The following is a 20,937-nucleotide window of genomic DNA, read 5'->3' as shown; positions in this document are numbered from 1 at the left end:
TGTAATTTTGGTACTTATACATTTAATGTTAGATTTACAGTTTAGCTAAAACATTTTAATTAAACGTTCGTTCAGTTTTAATTTACATTCCACACACAACTCAATTGCATCATAAGCACTTCAGAAATGTTGATTTTTTTTCGTTGTACGAGAACAGCCAACCTTTCTTAATTGAAAAGGTTACAGTTGTTATTTATCTATGTTTCTGTTACTACAATACCCTAACAACCGTTTATGAGTTATGATTTTTAATTAAACATTCAGACAGACCAAGGACGTAGCAGCAAGGGGCCCAGGGTCAGTACGCCCCCAGACTTTTGTTAGTAAACGATTATTATTATTTAAATAATTCAGTATTACTGACATGTAATGCTGATTGTTCTCAACAAAGAAACGGGTCAAGAACTTTTTAAGCAACAAAATGGGGCCTTACTCTCTGTCCACTACAGGAAAAATATCAGTTGTCTGGATCCCTCCCAAAATGTTTTCCTGGCTACGTTCTTGAGACAGATGCTAAATGAAACAAAACCAACCATAGTGTTAGAACAACTGTTTTGTTTATTTTCACCTATTCAACAATATCCATAAATATTTACCCACACAGTTTTAACATGCTGTATAGTGTCCAGACGGAATCAAAGATGGAAAAATAAAATTTTGAACTTAATCAATGTGAAATAACAATTAGAATAAAGATCTCTTAATTAAATAACACGGGAGGCTAACAAATCAGGCTGTGTGCCTAAAGGAAGAGGGAAACATTTTTAACACATATTCACGTTTTTGACAACAATGAATTCAAAGAAAAGTTTCAACGGTTGTATCATGACAAGAGGAAGAAATACATGAGGGAAAGTCAAGTAAGAAACTAATAACTCTGAAGTGGAGTTGTACAATTTAAAAGTGTTGGTTCAAACCAAAAATAAACACTAACCAATGTAAAAGTTTAGAAAATAGGAACTAATTCAATTGACTGTTCATTTTTTCAAATGGTATCGGTATTGCAGTAGTCACTGAGTAAGTTACTAATAAAAATGCAATATAATTATTCACAGTTTTATGTATTTTATGCATATGCTGGTTGTCATTTTGAGTCAGCTGCGATTTAATTATCGTAATTTGTCTATCCCGAACAATAAACCTAAAAAAACAAGCTATTCAAAAGTGTTCAACCAAAGACAATCCTTCCTTGATTTGGGAAATTATTTCCTTAGCTCCTTTCTTGTTGACGAGATCGAAGTCCTTGATGGTGGCGTAACATCGTGATGCCCAAGCCTGGATCTGTGGAAACTTGTCTTCCATTGGTGAAAATTCCTGCAAGTGTGGTAAGGTGATAATCACAACACTTTAAAAATCAACAATAGAACATAATAGAAAGGCCTTTAGTTTGTTTTAAGACCTGTTATAGTATTTTTAAAGTTTTGCTTTAAATCCAACAATGAAGTTCATGAGGATTTATTAAATCAATTGATTACAGAGTTTTTGAAACTCATCACAGCTCAAGTGCCGGAAAGAGAATCAGGGTTTAAATCCAATCAGAAATCCTCTGCATTTAAGTAGCAAATATATTTTCCATTGAAGACAAGCCATCTTTGATTTTTGCAATGATTTCCGCTGCACCTTTTTTGTTAACATAGTCAAAGCTTTTCATGGAAGCTTTGCAACGTGCTTCCCAAGCCTTTATGTGAGGAAATCTGTTTTCCATCGGCTGAAAAACCTGAAAATGTAGACATATAATGATAAAATGTTATTGTTTGTATAATAAATAACTATTTTTGTACACCTTAAATCACAAATATACCTAACATTTAAAACAATAGTATATTACATTTTATTTTCTCTGTGCTTAGGAAAAACTGCACAACCATCCACATTTAGTTTCAGAATGTTTATCAGAGATATTTACTGTAGTCCCCCTTAGTAGAGGAGTCCCTAGAGATGAGTTCCGGCCCTCCATCAGTTTTTCTATTTATCTAAACCTCCTTCCCTATTGGGAAAAAAAACAACACCACTATCATAACCACGTTTACCTTCAGAATGAGAGTAATGTAGCTGTTGTCTACCAAAGTAACAATGTCCCCAGCCATGAACACATGACCCTCCAGAAATTTCTCCATGATGACTTTGATCATCTAGATCTCCCATACTGGAGATGACAAACCCCCCAAAACAGTTCTAGCCATGTTTACCTCTAGAACGTCGACCAGAGTGATGTAACTATAGTCCGCCACAGTAAGGGTGTCCCCAGCCATGAACACATGACCCTCCAGAAATTTCTCCATGATGACTTTGATCATCTAGATCTCCCATACTGGAGATGACAAACCCCCCAAAACAGTTCTAGCCATGTTTACCTCTAGAACGTCGACCAGAGTGATGTAACTATAGTCCGCCACAGTAAGGGTGTCCCCAGCCATGAACTTGTGGCCCTCCAACAATTTCTCCATGTTCATTTGGATCTCTCTCACTCGGTGGATGTAATCTTCAGATAGCACTTTCAGTTGACCCAGTAATATTTTTCTCTGGAATATTTAATTTTTATTTAACTTATAGACACTATCAGTAAAATAAAGGAGATTTGGCATTTTTAATGCTAAAAAAGTGTTTAATAGAATGAGGCATGGTTAGATTTTTTTCTATATTTTCTTTGATGAGTTTGTATACAATCAGCTATGTAAAGTGCTCACTATAATTTTTTGTGTCATATGTGGTTTTTAGTTATGAGTTTTTAGTTGTGTAGTGTTTTGTGTTCTGTGCTGATTTTGTTATGTTAGTTTCTCTGTACAGTTAAACTTGTGTTTCAGGTTTATTTCTCAAGGAAGAGATGTATTGTGTTGGAAAAGTTGTTTTAGTTTAACGTTACCATTGGAAGACAAATATTAACCTTCTCAATCATTCATAAAGAGTTTTCTGTGGAAATTTTATAAAATATAATTGCAAACACCAGACAGTTAATAAAAGTACATTAACCATATTTATTGCTTGGTTTTTATCAGAAGTATTCACTTGTTAATTGCGAAATAAAAAAAAAATCGTAACAGAAATACCTTTGCCTTTAAATAGCTTTTTCTGCTTAGTTTTCCTCACACTCAGCATAGTTATTATTTATTTGCACATACAAATTTGTGTCAGTGTTTTATTATGGAAACATAATTCAAATAAGGTAAAACACCTTGAGAAAATTATTTTTTTAATGATACAATAATTTTTGATACATTTTAAATACAACTTTCATGACAACTGTTACTCAAAAATAACTAATACTCTTATACTCTTTCATACTCTTTGTATTGGATGAATTCAAAGCTGTGTGATACAAATATGTAAATTAAGTGGATTGTAAGAGACTAAAAGAAAATCTACAACTACATCACTCACCGTGATCCTCCTGAGGACATAGAAGACATCGTTGCTATAGTGAAGCCTCTGGTCTACAATAGCACGTTTCTTGAGGTCCTTTGGGTAGAGAGAATCGTCCTTACCGTACTTGGAGACCAGGTAAGTTATGATGGCATGACTGCACAACAGATACATTGTAACGTAGCTATGGAGGGAAGGGTTGTTTCAATGTGAATGTTGAGTTTATCTCAGTTGACTATCCTCTTAAATCTGAAACTATCACAAACTTGACTCCTGGAATCTGGAGTCATGTTCTTCTGAAGAAATCCAAAGTTGGCAACAAAGAAGCTCAAAATGAATCAACCCTTCGCACCATAGCTATATTAAGTGTAGAAATGTCAGTTGCTCTACCGTGCTTAGAGATTATGTATAAAATATCGTAGTGCACTCAACTGTGTACCTGATGAAACAATGAGATACCTCTTCACCTAAATCACACTATATTTTGTAGTCTAGGTGTCTCTGATGTCAAAACGATGTAAATAATTCATTTTGAGCTTCTTCGTCGCCAACTCTTTTAGGATCTCTTCAGGAACATATGACTCCAGATTCCAGGAGTCAAGTCTCTGACAGATTCAGATTCCAGAAATGTGAACTGGATCTAAATTCAACATTCACAGGTACATTCAATAGCAGAGCTGTCAAGTTTTAAAAAGCAAACCTATTTTCTACTGTAACTCTAAATATCTAAACTTTTTGTTTAGTACCATATTGTGAAAATCTAAGGAAGTTATGAGTAGATATTGGAGTATAGTTGCGTTGTCTGGACCCTGTATCAGTTAGCCACTGCGAGACCAGGCCATGCAGAGATTTCTACAGTTGTTGGGTACCAAGCTAGCGGCCACTCATAATCGGAGGCCTCCTTGAGCAACTGGAGGTGCGGTTCAATTCCCCCCTTGACTGACCAGCGTAATATGCATGACATCCTCATTTTGTACCAGAATACTCAAGTTGTGTTAAGTTAAGTGAGTCACGTGGTTGCTGTTATTTTAATTTCTAAACATAGTCTAAAAGCACAGTTCTTTACAAAAAAGTGGTATATAACACTTTATATTTAAGTTAATATTTAGGTTTATTATAAATTTTATAAGGAGCGCCTGCAAAACCTCACAAAACATGTGCGTTTCACAAAATATGATGGACGTTCTGAGGGTTAAACTAATTTCAGAAAACAGAACCGATTTCAAAGAAAATTAATTATAGATGTGCATTGTTTGATCCAACTTAAAAGAAAACTATCTTATCTCTTTAGTTTATCTCGTTTATTTTGAATTTAAGTTTTTTTTTATAGATAAAGGGTTGGATTCACTTCTAGAGCCTGTTAAATGTAAGCAGATGTTCTGTTTAAACATAGTTTTATGACAGTACATTGTTTAATTATTTAACACTAATTTTCAATTTGTTTACGTTTATTGTCTTGAAAGCATAGAGTAAGCTTGATAGTAATCTTTATCGAACTTTTCTGCAAGGGCTGTTTAGCATAGAGTAAGACGATATCGAGATAAAAAAAATTTACATTTTAATGAAAAATATACATTAAATCTACATTTTAAGTATGCAATGCTTGTTTAGTACTGTAATGTTGATATAAAAGACAAAGTTACTATCTAACTTTTAATCTACAATTAAAATCTGTTATAACCAGAAATATAAATTTGCTAAATCTGTTGTTTTGTTAAAGTCTCAATTGAAGTAAAACAGTTTTGATCAATCATATTATATTAAATCCTGCTTGACACAAAATAGAAATAATGATCAAATTATTTATTAGTAGGACATAAAGACGTTATTACCTTTCCCAGAGCACAAATCCATCATCAACAATGACAGGAATGGTATGTAGAGGATTCAACTAAAATAAGAAACAAATTGCAATTTTAAACATCAGCGTGATAGTTTTATCACAAAATCTAGGTAATGGAATAATATCACTGTCATATATGTTATAGCCACAAAGTACAGTTAAATTATTGGTGTGAGTACATTTTAATAAGTTCATTCAACGTGAGAATGGTGAGAGTATCAAAACCTCCATAACTTTGTTGCACATTTCTTCCTGCCGACGTACAGTACGTCTTTCAAGTTTTGCTAATGAAATAAATCTAAGGGGCTTAGTACCAAGGACCTTGGTGGTCAAGCTACATTTCTGTTTCAGACCAATTTTTCGGATAATTCCGTGTTTAACCATCAAAACTGATATTACTGGTTGACAAAAACTCTTTGGTTGTAGAAGAGCGTATCACCAAATTAGGTCGTCATCATTTAAATATAGTAAATAATGTAAGTATCTGAAAACAGCTTTAAAACAGGCAATTAATTTTAAACCTGCCATTGCAGGTCCAAAACCCTCATTATACATCGTCAAATACAGAATGTCCCATAATTCTCTGGACAAAAATATACCCACGTTATTGCTCAGGTCAAGAAAAACATATTTCATCATACGAACATGGCTCTCTGAGGCTTAGTTTCCCATCTGTCTGTCTCTCTGTATTTTTTTATTAGAAAATTGATATCTCAAAAACCAATAAATTGAATTATACAAAATTTGGCTTAAATGTTTACGATAACAAGGCCAGTTACCGAAAAAACTATAATGAAATCAACTTTAGTAATTTCAAAATGGCGGCCATAAAAAACGCTTTAAACTTTGAATATCTTAAAAACCAGCAGTTTTTCTCAAGAACTACATGTATTGCAGTTTTTAGAGGGTATTATCACAAATCTAAAGACACTAAATTATTTCAATCGAATAGTAAATCATTGATTTAGGGCAAATTTACGGTCACAAGACATGGCCTACGTTGATAGCTGCCGTTTATTTAGGTTTTGTATTGTTTACAAAGAATGACAACAAATTAACTCAGTACAGAACTGCTATACTTCGGCAAACTCGCATGGGACCTATTGTGACAACTGATCACGTACTCGAAAAGTCCTCTTTTCGATCCTGGCGGATTATTTTCAGAGCTATAGGAACGTATTGTTTTCTGTCTTGGCGGACGATTTCACTATTCGGCCCTAGCGGATTCGTCCTATCGGACCCACCCAAGTACCCGGTATATCAACAATATAGATACTTTACTTGTTTCCCGCCATTCCTGGTTCAAAGTATTCGGACTCGTCTCGTTTAGCGGTATGTAGCCTAGACCTGTACCATTTTAGAAATACTCTGAAACTTATGATCCTAAATCAGTACGAGGCCATTTTATACTCGGTAACTGAAAGTGCAAGAAATAGCAAGAACTAACCTCACTTTCGTAGATGCTTCTAGGCCGTGAAATTCAAATATTGGGAATTGGTTATTGGTTTTGAACAAAATTGAATTATTATATGTGCAGTGACGTGTGTTTTGTAAATTAACTAGTTATAAAGTTTGGATTATGATTAATTTCAAAGTTCCAACACAAATGAAATTTTTGTATAAAATAGACTACTAGGTGATCGATCATTTTGAAATAAAATGTTCTTAGGGGGGGGGGCAGGTCCCGTTCGTCCCCCGTTGGTACACCCCTGGTTATGTGCAGTTTATATGCTATAAACCTTGAGTTATAACCTTGAATAACTCCTACTATTGGCATATCAGTAATGCAGTTGAGGCGTGGTGTCCTTGACCTTGACCGTGAACTGAACAGCTGATTCCCACCGCCACATCAAACCCACGGCTCACGACCTATATTTACAATGATGGCAATAGTGAAAATGTGACACTGCGGTTAAGAAGTAACAATTCTACGGTATTACATCTTATGTCTAAACCCAAGAAATGTATCAAATGTATAACACAACTGCGGCTAAGTAAAAAATACACTGTAACTATAAAATATATTTATTCTGTCATGTTTTTGTTCATTTTAAAACAAAATATATTGACTGATGAAAAGAAACAGGCAATACATTTTAGTTATACTCACTGTGTAAGTTTCACGTGTATCCAGATTTTTTCAGTTGAGCGCGATCTTAGCTTTTTAATTTTAATTTTTATAATAAAAAGTCCCCAGTAAGGGTAGACTTTAATAAGCTGGCCTTTATTCAATTGCTATTATCGAATGGTTCGATTGTTTTCCGTAGGAATAATTCTATATTACGATTGATTTAACTTTGCATATGATTTGAACTTATTAGTTATAGTAATTTTAATGTAAACAATAAACAGCAAGAAGTAACTAATATATTTTGAGACTGAAAATGGCGATGAATATGAGGAAAATATGTGAGATATTTCTCACAAGTGACTGTTTAAGTGGCTTCAACGTCTGGATTTGGCTCCTGGTAACCGATGATGGGGAGAATTCTTTCCTCCATTTCACAAAAGCTGTTACTCATTGCTATCAAGCTGGGCAAATTGTAATATTGTAAGGTTTCTTTGATATCTAAGTCTAGGCCATAGTTAGTTTGGTAATGTTATTGTTAAATTTATGTTTTTTAAAATTGTAATATACAAGATTCTTCTTGTTACAGTTATTTATAACTCTTATTGTATGTGATTTTTACATATCGAAATGGGATAGTGTGTCGAATTGTTCGTTAACAGCAATCGAATAACGAGTGTTGTCCGCTTACGAGTATTAAACTCTCCCCAGAAGGGAGAAGTAATTTTAGAGACCATGTTGATGTAACAAAAGGAGGTGCCTTTGCACAAAAGTATTGTAAACAGTATTTTTGAGGTTCTTGGTGAATTTGCCATTGAAACAGATGAAATAAGAGTACAAACACAAACCTTGAGGAATTCTGGCTTAAACTGCTCCTTATTGAGTGTATCCACGACCTTGTACTCAGCGGCTAGCCCCAGAGCATGGATCACCAAGTCCACGGTTCGGGCCGGGGGGCTGAGCGAGAGGTAGTGAAGAACCAGTGGCATTCTCCTGCAAAGTAAACCATCCTGCCGACACACTCAAGTTCATATTTTACATAAATATGAGGGGAATATGTGTGCGAGGGTTCAGAATGATGTGTTCTTGGTAAGTTAGGGCATGTCTCGTCTTGCAATCACGAGTAGAGATATGGAGACCATATGAAATTCATTATGTAGAATATGATCACCAGAACTACGATGGTGAAAAGCATCATGTAATGGATAAACTTATCCCACATGTAGAACTTGGGAGAATATACGGGATGATATTTTGGGTAACAATTCCATGAATGTCTTTCTCATAATACATTTCCCCTCCTAGTTGTATCCTTTCCCCTTTACCTCCATTTATGGTGGCCATTAATTTCTAGTGCCCAATGGAAATTGGCGGTTCGATATTTACATTAGACCCACAGTGTTATCTTAGTTCCATGCTCTTGATTTATGCCCACACTACAAACATGCCTACACAAGGCCCCATGTAGAATGCTTCCCTGTCTATTTGACTTTTTCCAGTGATATCAGTGACCTTTAATAAATCACCTTGTTGCTTATTACATAACTGACATGTCTTATAACCTTAATTAAATTTAAAAGGCTTCATTTGCATAGCTAGTGGTTCTAAATTAATCGACCAACATGTGCTATTAGTAACTACAAAATAATACAAAATACAAATACAAAATAATATTGTATCTGGACCGCAGGATGTTAAAGATTTGTAGTAATGAGAAAATTGTTTCTCATACCGACTGAGATTAGCGTTCTCTGTACCCTGTCCAGGAACTCAGACACTACTACCACAGCTGGCCGGACTGCAGACTTCTCAAGGGAATGTATATCCTACAATTCTATCATCATCCTTAATACTCCTTGCAAGATTAGTAGATCTATGTCTGGTTTATTTACATCCCATCTTCTACATTCATAAATGGTCAGTAGTAGATACAATGACGTTTAGGAGAGGCCAATTTCCTTTTAGCCTTATCTGCCCGTCCTCATGGGCCACTGGCCTGTGCGAGGGTCTCATCAAACAGAATAAGGGGGAAAGTCGATACAGTACAAGGTCGATGGTGCTGATAAAAATTGCAACGGTCACAGACAGGATTTTAACTTGTGCTACCACCGTCTTAGACCACTCGGCCATCGTCACTCCCTAGCTAAATAAATTAGATAGGCCTAACTCAAAGTAAAGCATTTAACTGTTGGATTAAAAAAAAGAGTAGGATTGCTGTTATATGAATAATTTTTTAATTTTAGGGCTTTTTTGGGGAGGGGGAGGTTGTATTCCACTCATCCACACCCTTGGTTATGCCACTGGATGAAGACATCTTCACCGTAGCCCTTAGTGTTACTTCTATGATTTTCAGATGCATCTAAAAGCCCCAATGCCCCCCCCCCCCCCAGTTTGCTTCATTTAGTCTCCATATGACCAAAGCGTAATATGAAACAATACATCCAATTTCATGTCCACTCAGCCAACACTGTAATACACACATTATTGAACCTTTTCGATCTACATTTCAACAAACTGTTTCACATTAAAATTCTTTCTTATTTAGCCACCAAATATATGAACTAATCAACTAAGTTTTTTACTTCGTTTTTATAACAAACAGCTGACGTAATAACCAGGTAAATGTTCATTAACAGATTTTTGATTTAGTTTTACAATATTCAAGTCGACTGAATACTTTCTACAGTGAATACATATTTATAACGTCTATGTTGATAAAAGGAATTGTTTTTGAAAAAAGAAGTCACGGTAATTATTTATTTAAAACAACCAAATTACTTACAGGACAGGTATGAACTGTGTTGTAGAATAATACACAACGTTGTCTCAGATACAAAATCCAAAGTAGTCTATTATTCTATAAAGAAATACAATTGACTAAATAACAAACTTTAGTTTTGGTATAGGGATCCAAGTTTGTGTCTATTGAAAGAAAAAATGTTTTTCAACAAGTGAGGATAGTTTGATGGGAGAGATGACTTGAAGAAAAGGGCACATCATAGACTTTTAATCTAATAAAAGAGCAGCAGACTCGATTATTTTCATACATTCTGTGGTAAATGATTATAGATTCTAGAAAAAGATTGCAGTAACAGGATTATGTTCCGATCTTATAATTTATAATGTAACTAGGGCGGGAAGAATTGTCTTAATGAGAATGTTAAGTTTAGCGTCACTTACCTTCCTCTTAGTGCAGCATCTGGTATCTGACGCTGTCACAGACTTGAATCTTGGACTCTCAGTCGTGTTCCCCTGAAGAAATCCAAAAAAAGTTGGCGATGAAGCTCAAATTGAACTTTTTACATAATTTCGACATCAGAGATCTGGAGCTGAGCTTCAACATTGACTTTAAATCAACCTGTTCCATTATACCTACGTTATGTCTAGAAAACTCGGTTGCTCCACCGTGCTTAGGAATCGTGTCTAAAACATCGTAGTGTACTCAATTCTGTACCTGATGAGACAATGAGAAAACATTCTCACATCGATTACAGTGCATTTTTTTGAAACAATATAAACACCGGTAGTTCATTCTGAGCTTTTTCATCACCGACCTTTTTTGGATCTCTTTAGGCGAACATGACTCCAGATTCCAAGAGTCAAGTCTGAGACAGCATCAGATTCCAGATGCTGCACTAAGAGGAAGGTGAACTGGAGCTAAACTCAAGTTTCACATTGATTTTTTTAATATGTATCTCACTCTCACGTATTACAAAATTGTGTGCAGAACACCTTTCCTCACAGTGCAATAAATCCACCCATGATATAAAGCACTAAGATCGTTTTATCTTCTAAGGACCAAGAGGAATAAATCGGGGACCAGATGTTATCTAGTTCAGTCAATTTTCCTCCTAACTGTTAACGTTGTTAATTGTTTCTTACTCATTCAGTGAAACATTTGTGACTTTCAAAATGGCTAACCAAAATATATGCCCCCAGAAAGGACAAAGGCCTTTTTAACTCAATATGAATTTTAAATCCGATTTTTCAGTTTTGTTCATTAATATGTTCATATTAGATTCTGTATGAGCTTCATGTGTCAACATTTACCTTGTTCAAATTTTTGCTTTCCTTGACAATTGTTAGAAAGTAGATATAGAAGTTTCTTGAGGCTTTGAAAAGTTTGTCATAAACTTACACATTCTGCAACATACCTGATTAGGAAGAATTACTCGACGACTGATGACACCCAGTATTTTCAGTTATTATCGAATGAAGATTTATACGGCCAATACAAATTAAGTGTTATCAGTAATAGTTTCTAGTCACTTTCATCAGATAAGTGATGGCCAATTATTATGAGTTACAAGTTGTGTTTTGTCAAGTAATTGTTACTTGTACTTTACATAATACCTACTGTATTTTACTCCAATATAACTTAAAAATTAGTTAAAAAGTATTAATCTGTTATAATATCAACATTTTACTCTGCGTAAGGTGGTTCAATTGATTTTGGGTTTGGAGAATATATTTTGTTAAATTCATAAGTGTTTCAGATAACTCCCCTGAATACACAAAGGTTTTTTTTATCACTCCACATGAAAATACAGGCATTTTGGTTCTCAATTAAGGAAAAGTCTAAATAAACGGCAGCAGATAAAACATTTTAACATTTTAAACATACATTTTACAGCCTGTAATTGTCATGTAACATAAGTTATAGCTTAACACATTCACGCCGATGTGAGGCTCATGACTCACTCTTTTTAAAACCAGCACGAGGCTCTAGCGGCCCATCCCTGAACATTACTTCAGCCCAACATAGGGCTCTAGAGCCCCCCTTGCTGAACATTCCTTCAGCCCAGCATAAGGCTCTAGCGGCCCATTCCTGAACATTACTTCAGCCCAACATAGGGCTCTAGAGCCCCCATTCCTGAACATTACTTCAGCCCCGCATGGTACTCTAGAGCCCATTCCTAAACATTAGGCTACTTCATTCCAGCATGGGGCTTTAGAGACCCACTCCTTACCATTACTTCAACCCAGCATGGAGCTCTACAGACCCACTCTAGTTACCAATACTTCAAACCAACATGGGGCTCTAGAGTCCCATTCCTTACCAATACTTCAACCCAGCATGGAGCTCTACAGACCCACTCTTTACCAATACTTCAAACCATCATGGGGCTCTAGAGTCCCATTCCTTACCAATACTTCAGCCAGCATGGGGCTCTAGAGACCCATTCCTTACCATTACTTCAAACCAACATTCCTTACCATTACTTCAACCCATCATGGGGCTCTAGACCCATTCCTTACCAATACTTCAGCCCAGCACGGGGCTCTACTGATCCACTCCTTACCAATGCTCCAAACCAACATGGGGCTCTAAAATCCCATTCCTTACCAATACTTCAAACCAACATGGGGCTCTAAAATACCATTCCTTACCATTACTTCAAACCAACATGGGGCTCTAGAGACCCATGCTTTGTACGATTTGTATGCTGAGTTTATCTCTGCCATATTGACTTATCAAAGGTACCATACAGCATTTTGTAAAGGCTTTTAAAGTGTTTCATACAAAAAATGTTTGCGGCCTTTTGTCATATATAGTGCTGCAAAATACATACAACATGCAAATGTTGAGTTTAGCTCTAGTTCACCTTTCTCTTACGTGCAGCATCTGAAATCTGATGCTGCTTCAGACTTTACTCCTGAAATCTGAAGTCATGTTCGTCTGAAAGGACCCCAAAATAGTCTGCGAAGAACAACGAAGGAGTTCGACATCGGAGACCGCCTCAAAAAATGGTGCAGTCTTAGTATTATCTTGAAGAGGTATTCTCATTTTCTCATCAGGTGCACAATTGAACAGAATTGCACCCAAGTATTAGAAAAAATATTTTTGTTCATTACACAATTAAGTCAACATACTTTACAATTCAATAAAAAGAAAAGCAAGAAGAACTAGAACTAGATTACTAGCCCCTAAACACATCAAACAAGATGTCATTTTGTATAACATACAACAATATTTCAAACCAGGCGGTATAAAACTTTTAAAAATCATACAAACAAAATCAGTCACAAAACAAAGAATAAATTATCACAAATATTAGGCCATCTCAATGACAAACATTCCTTTAAAAACAAATCAGGAGTTTATAAAATTAAATACAATGACTGTCGTGAATTGTGCATTTTCCAAACAAAAAGGAACATCAAAAAACGATTCAAGGAATATTTTGAAATGAAATTTCCATAAGAAACATGACATTGAAGTAATGAGTCTGCCTGAACACTGGCTAATTTCAGAACAGGTATATAAAAGAAACTGAAGGTTATGTTCCAATTAGTTTTCCTTTTGTACAATATGTTGAAAAAATGGAGGGTCTGAAATTTTAGTCAAGCTGAAGTTGGATACTGAAATTGGAGAAATTAAAATGAATGAGTATTGTTTGGAAATGGATATCGAGTTAAGTTGTGTAAAATTAATCTCACAAAATGTGTTTGTTATTTATATTTTCAGGTCACCTCAAGTTAACATGAATACATTTTTTGAAAAATTTAAATTAGCCACAAAAAATTACATCTAAAGAAACAAAACTGATTGCATGTGGAGATTATATAGAGGTGTTGCAAACTAGTAACCAAAATTTAATTCAATTTTTAAAGTTATTAAGCTCACTCAACATTGACTGTACTTATTTGGCACCAACTAGAAGCAACTCTTGCATTGATCTAAATATGTATATACTTACATGTAGATGTCCACTTTGCACATTATACTCCACTTGTAGTCAGTTTAAAATGCAAAAACCTAGACTTAAATATATTGAGAAAAAAAGTTTATAAAACATTCTTTTGTTCTCAAAGTGTAGACAATATAATGGATTTTTAGGAGTTGAAGAAAAAAAAGTGGAATATGATCACTGATTTTGTTAAGAAAGATAAATGTCTCAACAATGTTTGATAGTTTTTTAGGAACAATACCAATCTGTGGCATTTGCTCATCCTTCATTAAACGAGGTAATAGTAAAATACACTCTAGAAAAAATAAAATAAAATGGTACAATAGTGAACTAGCTCATGAAAGAGATTATATGTGAATTTTATATAATATTTATAAAAACATGTTGAGGAACGGATAAGAGCAGACTGAGTTAGCTTATAATGCCTAACTCGTTTGTAAAAGAAGCTATTGGGCACATCTATTCTCTGCCAAAAAAATAGCCAGTGAAAAAAATAGACCAAACAAAAAATAAGTGCAAAGCAGCTTGGGAGGTTATATCTCAACAACGCTCTCCAAATTCTACTAGAGACATCACACTTGACCCTGAACAATTAAATTATCACTTCAGACATTCTGTTAATGAATTGGCAAATCAAATTCCAGACACTAACACTAAAATTCATGGTTTACTAGGAAGCACTCTGAACAATCCAAATTCTTTTAATTAGAATAATATTAATTCAGAAGACGCATACAATTAGTTTATAAATTGTCAAATTCTAAAAGTTCTGATATTTGTTGGATGTTTAATTATTTATTAGAAAAAAAAAATTGAATAAAATAATAAATGAATTTTATTTCTCTTAATAAAAAACATGGCAATACATACGTATATACGTTTGAGAAATTAAACTGGCCACTTTAACAAGTTGTGTGGCCAGTGTTGTAAAATACATATAAATTACAAAAAGAATTATTACAGTCTAGCATTATTTGAAAGTCTTTTTTAACTGCCTGCTGTAACATCTGATGGTAAATAATTCTCTTTAAAAAGTATAGAAACAAAGTAAAGTACATAATTGTGAAAAAATGTAAAGAATATATGTATATGTATAGTATAAAAATATAAACTGCTATACTAAGAAGCTTGTGAGGTAGCCTATGTCCTGTTGACAATAAAGCCAAGTGATTGCCATCCTGGAAAAATATTTTTCATTTGTTCCATTTTCTATGTGAAGAGGAAGTTGATTAAAAAATTTCGGACCCAAGTATTTAAAGGAATCGGGAATCGATTTATTTACGTTGGGTAGTTTAAAATATTTACTTTCAAAGCCTCTTGTACTGTAAAGATGATTTGGCATAATATTTTCTCTATTTCCGCTCCGAATAAAAACCAATCTCAGGACTTTAAAAATGAAAAGATGCTGAATCGGTAAAATACGCAACTGATGCTACAAAGGAAAAGAGCTTGATAGTTTAGATTTTTTAAGAATTATATGCAAGAAAATGTTTTGAGTAGTTCTTAACTTAGCTATTAATGTTTTGTAAGTATCCCCTCCCCAGCATGGCAAAGCATACTGTAATTTTGGATTGGGTTGTAATTTTGGGGAAACTCTGGCTATTGTGATAAGTTGTTTGTTTTGCAATAAAAATCATTAGGCTTATTTGCAGTTTGCCAGATTTGACTCACTGTAGACCATATTTTATAAAATTAGGCATTCTTTCCTTCCCATCAATGTATGTTTTTGCTACACTAATGTACATTAAAGAAAACCTCTATGGTTTTCAACATATAACTGATATTCATGGCTATGAAACAAGGAATAGGCATAATATTGTTACAAAAAGATATAATTACTCTAGCACTCAAAACAGCTTTATATATCAGGGCATTAAGTTATTCAATGCATTACCTAGTGACGTCAAAGGCATGTCCCTAAACAGGTTTAAAATTGCTATTAAGTTATGGTTGACTGAAAGATGCTTGTATAGTGTAAGAGTACTTTGATGTATAGGGTAACTTTTAACCTGGTTTTGGTCCTTTGGCATCTCTGTATTTTACAAATTTTTAGTTAATTTTAAACCTAGACCGTTAAATTGTAATTTTAAATTAGGCCTAGTTTTATTGAACAGAATATTCACCGTTTTGACAATGTCTTACAAAATGACCAAAGACTTTAATCTTGAATATAGTAAATAATAACATGTATTTAAAGGGTTGATGTATTTTTAAAATGTATTTGTATTTAATAATTATACGTTAGTGTGGATTGTTGTTATCCTTTAACTGTTGACGTTGTTATACACTTTGTGTTCTGACAATAAATGATTGATTGATTTATTAAAGCAAAATAAAGGGTTCTCAAGAGAGATAAATTACAAAAATTTCTTACAAAATAAAATTTTCTGATTTGTGATCTTAATTTTGAGTGTAAGTCTAAGATGTGAGGTTCAAAAGTAAGTTTCTCATCAAGCAAAACTCCCAGATATTTAATAGATTTTACTTTTTCTAAAGGTTAATAGGTACATTGGTTGGTATTACAGGTTAATGAATGAAAAATTATAGGAGAAGGAATGTCAAAGCCAAAGAAATCTAAAATCTAAATTAATAAATTTAGTTTTAGTAACATTTACTTGCATTTTGTTTATTAAACACCATTTTCAAGTAGCAGAAGATCATCGTTAATTGAATTAGCAAGGTTAATGTAGTCTGTTTCAGAATAAAAAAGTGCAATATCGTCTGCAAAAGCATTTATGTTTTCTTTAAACTTTAGTTCCAATAAATCATTTATAAAGATTAAGAAAAGGGTAGCAGAGGTAGTTGACCCCTGTGGAACTCCGGTCTGTACAAAGAGTGGATCACTGAAATTGTTGATTTTTACTTGCTGTCGTCTTCCAGTAATAAAGCTATGGAACCAGTTCCCAGCTATGCCTCTAATTCCGGCAGCCTCTAATTTATTTAAAAAGTGTTATGGTTGACCATGTCAAAAGCTTTCTTAAAGTCGATAAAAAGACCTGTACTTTTTAGTTTTGAATTTAACCCGTTAACAATGAGTTCAGTTACAGTTAGTAATGTATTTTCTGTCGATCCACCTTTGATAACAACAAACTGCTTATTACTAAAAAAGTTAGATTTGTTTAAAAATTTGGTCAATCTTACCAACATTATTTTCTTAAATAATTTGGAAAAAACCAAAAGTAAACTAATTGGTCTGAGATTATCTAATTTGTATAAATTAGGATTTTTTATAGGTATGACTGAACTTAATTTCAAGTTTTCTGGAAAGACACCTGTAATAAAACTGTTATTGATTATGTAAACAAGAACTGTAGCAATGCCATCAATTATATGTTTTAATAAGCCAACATCAATTCTATCCAAACCTGTGGATTTTTTACTTTTTAAATTATAAACAATAATTTTGACTTCATCTACAGTGGTAGGCGCTACAAAGAAAGACATTAAGGGACACGGGTAGGAAGTGTTGATATTGTTCCTTGCTGACCAGACTGTACAGAGATAAGGTGCCTGTTGGTTTTCTGAGAAATGGGGCACAGCTCAGTTATCACTGCTCCTTTATCAAGTTCAAGTCGGTCTATGCATCTATGCTGCCTCCTGTTAAATTATTTATTATTTTCCATTGTTGGGAAATGTCACGTTTACAGTTTTCTAGCTGCTTAACATACTAATAATAATAATAATAATAATAATATTCATTTTTACAAGGTCAATTTCAAGTTTTAGGCTATTGGAAAATTTTGAAAAATAATTGCCAAAACCCGTATCATAGGGTCTTCTTTTGGAAATGTTATAAAGCTCTTTTTCTTTTATCTATTTTTCAGAAGATTAGACGTAATCCAAGAGCTCAATGACTTGGCTTTCCATAGTTTACAATTTAAAAAATTATTTTCTTACTACTATTTATAACATTGTTCAAAATTTCATGAAATTTATGATAACATCTGTGTTTTTATCATTTTCAGCATAAACCTCTTCCCAATCAACGTTTAGTAACTTATTTTTCACTATCTCATAATCAATTGCATATTTACTTGGTGTATGGCCCTTACAATTATCTATAATATTCTTTGAGTGATTATTAAACCTTAATACCAAGATACAATGAATGATCAGTGATACCTAAATCAAACACACCACAAAAAAATTATTAAGGAGCCACTTTCTTTTGTAATAAAAAAAATATTTCGAATTTCATTACCTACTTTTCAAATATGTTAAGGATATAAAAAAATCATACCAATTTACAAAAAAGGAGATAAAAATGTTCCACAAAACTATCAACCAGTTTCAACTGTCCCAGCTTTTTTCCAAAGTCATCGAATTCCATTGTATATAATCAACTCAGTAATTATTTTGAAACAAATAACCTCCTTTCCGAATCCCAATTTGGATTCAGGACAGGCCGTTCAACAGTTGCTGCAGTAACCAAAATTGTTGGTGAGGCATTGCAGGCATTTGATAATAAGGAGTCGGTTTCTCTTTCTCTATTAGATTTGAGTAAAACATTTGATTGTACAAACAAACAAAAAGTAAATAAATAAATAGCACAAACATTTCTTTCGGGGATTCTTATTTCGTGCAGTGTGTTGTTGCGTGTCCATAGCTTCATGTGAGAGAAGTTTCAGTAAATTAAAATTAATAAAAACCTATTTGCGGGCAACAATGACCCAATCGCGGCTTAGCAAGGTATATTAGCCAACGAGGCAATACAAAATATAAATTTCGATGAAGTTATTGCTGAGTTTGCAGCTGTCAAAGCTAGAAAGAAGAAATTTTAATTGTATAACAATTCCTTTTCTGTCTTAGTTATTATTGTTTTGCTATTTCTTCAATATTATAAATAATAAATTATCCATGACCTTTATCATATAAAATTTATTGCTTTTTACTTTCAATGGGGTGACACCACCAACTTCCGCACCGGGTGGCACCCAAGGTAGCTCAGCCACTGCCTCAGGACAGCATATTTTGGACTATTCCAATCACATATTGCTTATGGCTTGATATTATGGGGCTATTCTGCAGCGTTCTCACATCTATTCATCATCCAAATAGGCTTTATAGAAGCATTTGTCAAGCTACAATGCTTGACATTGCAAATGTCTATTTATACAGTTACATACCATAATTAATCTATACATTCACCATATTATATTATACACTAGAGCAAACCTCAATAGCTTTTTCATTAGAAACCAGGCTCATACACACAACAGCAAAAAAAAAACTTGACTTCTTCAACATCGACAGACTAAATTTGGAACATCCCACCTGTGTGACTCAAGGCTCCAGCCAAACGACAACTGACCAACAGATGATAGGGGAGTCTGTCAAACCCCGTCACAAAAACAGAACACCACCTGTATGACTCAAGGCTCCAGCCAAACGACAACTGACCAACAGATGATAGGGGAGTCTGTCAAACCCCGTCACAAAAACAGAACACCACCTGTATGACTCAAGGTTCCAGCCAAAAGACAACCGACCAGCAGATGACTCAAGGCTCCAGCCAAACGACAACTGACCAACAGATGATAGGGGAGTCTGTCAAACCCCGTCACAAAAACAGAAACACCACCTGTATAACAAGACCACTGGATACCCCAATTCTGGAGGGTAACAGAACTGTTGTGGAAGTACAAATACATCACCAGGACAACTACTCACCTCCACAACATACCATTAATAGGACAGTTCAAAAACAGTATTTTTTAGAAACTGTTCCACAGAAGAGAACGCGCTACAAAACTCGGGTATTCATGATTTCAATGTTCCAGACACAGAGAAATACACCCTCTTTTACCAACCAATCAAATGCAAAACACAATTCACGATATTACACCAAAATACAGACAGAATTGCTAACAAAATTAATAGAATGAATTCTCTCCTGGAAATACAAAAACCAATGTTTTGATTGTAACCGAACACGGCCAAAATAAAGAAACACTCCTGAACACTAGGCTTATTGGGTACACACTGATTTCTGACTACGGCAGGAAACAGCATCTAAAGGGGGGAGTAGCTATCTACACGAAAGAACATCTTAAGGAAAACAGTGAGGGCTATCATCACTATCGAAGATCTCTCAATAGAAATGGTGTGTGAAGTGGCTGCCATTAAGCAAAAAGTGGGCAAGTCAATTTTCATTATAGTAGGTATTTACAGACCAGATAACAACCTCGAGTCTGGCCTAGAAGTGCTAGCTGAAAGCCCTAGAAAACTTACAGTCTCAGCAACACCCCATCATTCTAATGGGTGACATAAATATCGACTGCCTGAAAAATCAAAACGACACAACACTACTGATCGAGACCCTGGCAAGCTACAACCTCTATAGAAAGAACCTCCCTGCCACTCGGATAACACCAACATCAAGAACATCCATCGACTGTGTATGCTGCAACATCAGAGAAGAAGAAATCACTGTAAAGGTAATAGAAACCAGCATATCAGATCATACGGGACAACTGTGTGTCATAAAGGGAAGAAAAACTCAAACGCCAACCACTAACTTGTTGGAGGGGTAGAAACATGAGTCACAGAAACATACTGACAATGAAACATCTCCTTAGTCAAGAAATCTGGACAGAAGTATACAACTCCAATGAAGTTAATGAAGCATATGACAATTTCAGCCGAACTCTTCTTGCAGCACTCAATCAAGCATGTCCAGTGAAACATACCAGGTGCAAAAGAAGCGGAAACAAAAATAAACACACTCTCCACAACCCTAATGCTCAAAAATTGAGGCAAAGATTTCTTTTTCGCTCAAAAACGCTTACAACACACTGGTAGCGAGGAACATAAAAGACACGCTGCCCATCTCAAGAAAGAATATGACTTGCAACTCCGCCACCTAAGACAACAAGACACAATAGCTAAGATAACAGATGCGGATAATAAAACAAAAGCCATCTGGGATGTCATAAACTTAGAAAGGCAGCCAAAAGAAAACAAAAATGCCCTCA

The 20,937-nt window shown here is 34.5% G+C and overlaps 1 protein-coding gene across 3 annotated transcripts; it reads right to left on the bottom strand.

The window, feature by feature from the left end:
- Positions 1–535: 535 nt before the first annotated feature.
- Positions 536–11,575, bottom strand: LOC124357962 (glutathione S-transferase D5-like). Of its 3 annotated transcripts, none has more exons than XM_046810133.1 (6): positions 11,426–11,575; positions 8,120–8,264; positions 5,193–5,251; positions 3,379–3,517; positions 2,355–2,522; positions 536–1,314 (listed from the first exon to the last, which is right to left on the bottom strand). In XM_046810133.1, exons 2-6 carry the CDS (start codon positions 8,258–8,260, stop codon positions 1,159–1,161), a joined length of 663 nt encoding a protein of 220 aa, XP_046666089.1. In that variant the 5' UTR covers positions 8,261–8,264; positions 11,426–11,575; the 3' UTR covers positions 536–1,158. The 3 variants fall into 3 exon arrangements, with proteins under 3 accessions (XP_046666089.1, XP_046666087.1, XP_046666088.1); XM_046810131.1 differs by lacking the exon at positions 536–1,314 and adding an exon at positions 1,548–1,717; XM_046810132.1 differs by lacking the exon at positions 536–1,314 and adding an exon at positions 1,548–1,717 and having other exon boundaries at positions 11,322–11,460.
- Between the last annotated feature and the right edge of the window lie 9,362 nt (positions 11,576–20,937).

Source organism: Homalodisca vitripennis, chromosome 3, assembly GCF_021130785.1.
Source record: "Homalodisca vitripennis isolate AUS2020 chromosome 3, UT_GWSS_2.1, whole genome shotgun sequence".
Classification (NCBI taxonomy): domain Eukaryota; kingdom Metazoa; phylum Arthropoda; class Insecta; order Hemiptera; family Cicadellidae; genus Homalodisca; species Homalodisca vitripennis.
This window is presented reverse-complemented; position numbering and strand designations above follow the sequence as displayed.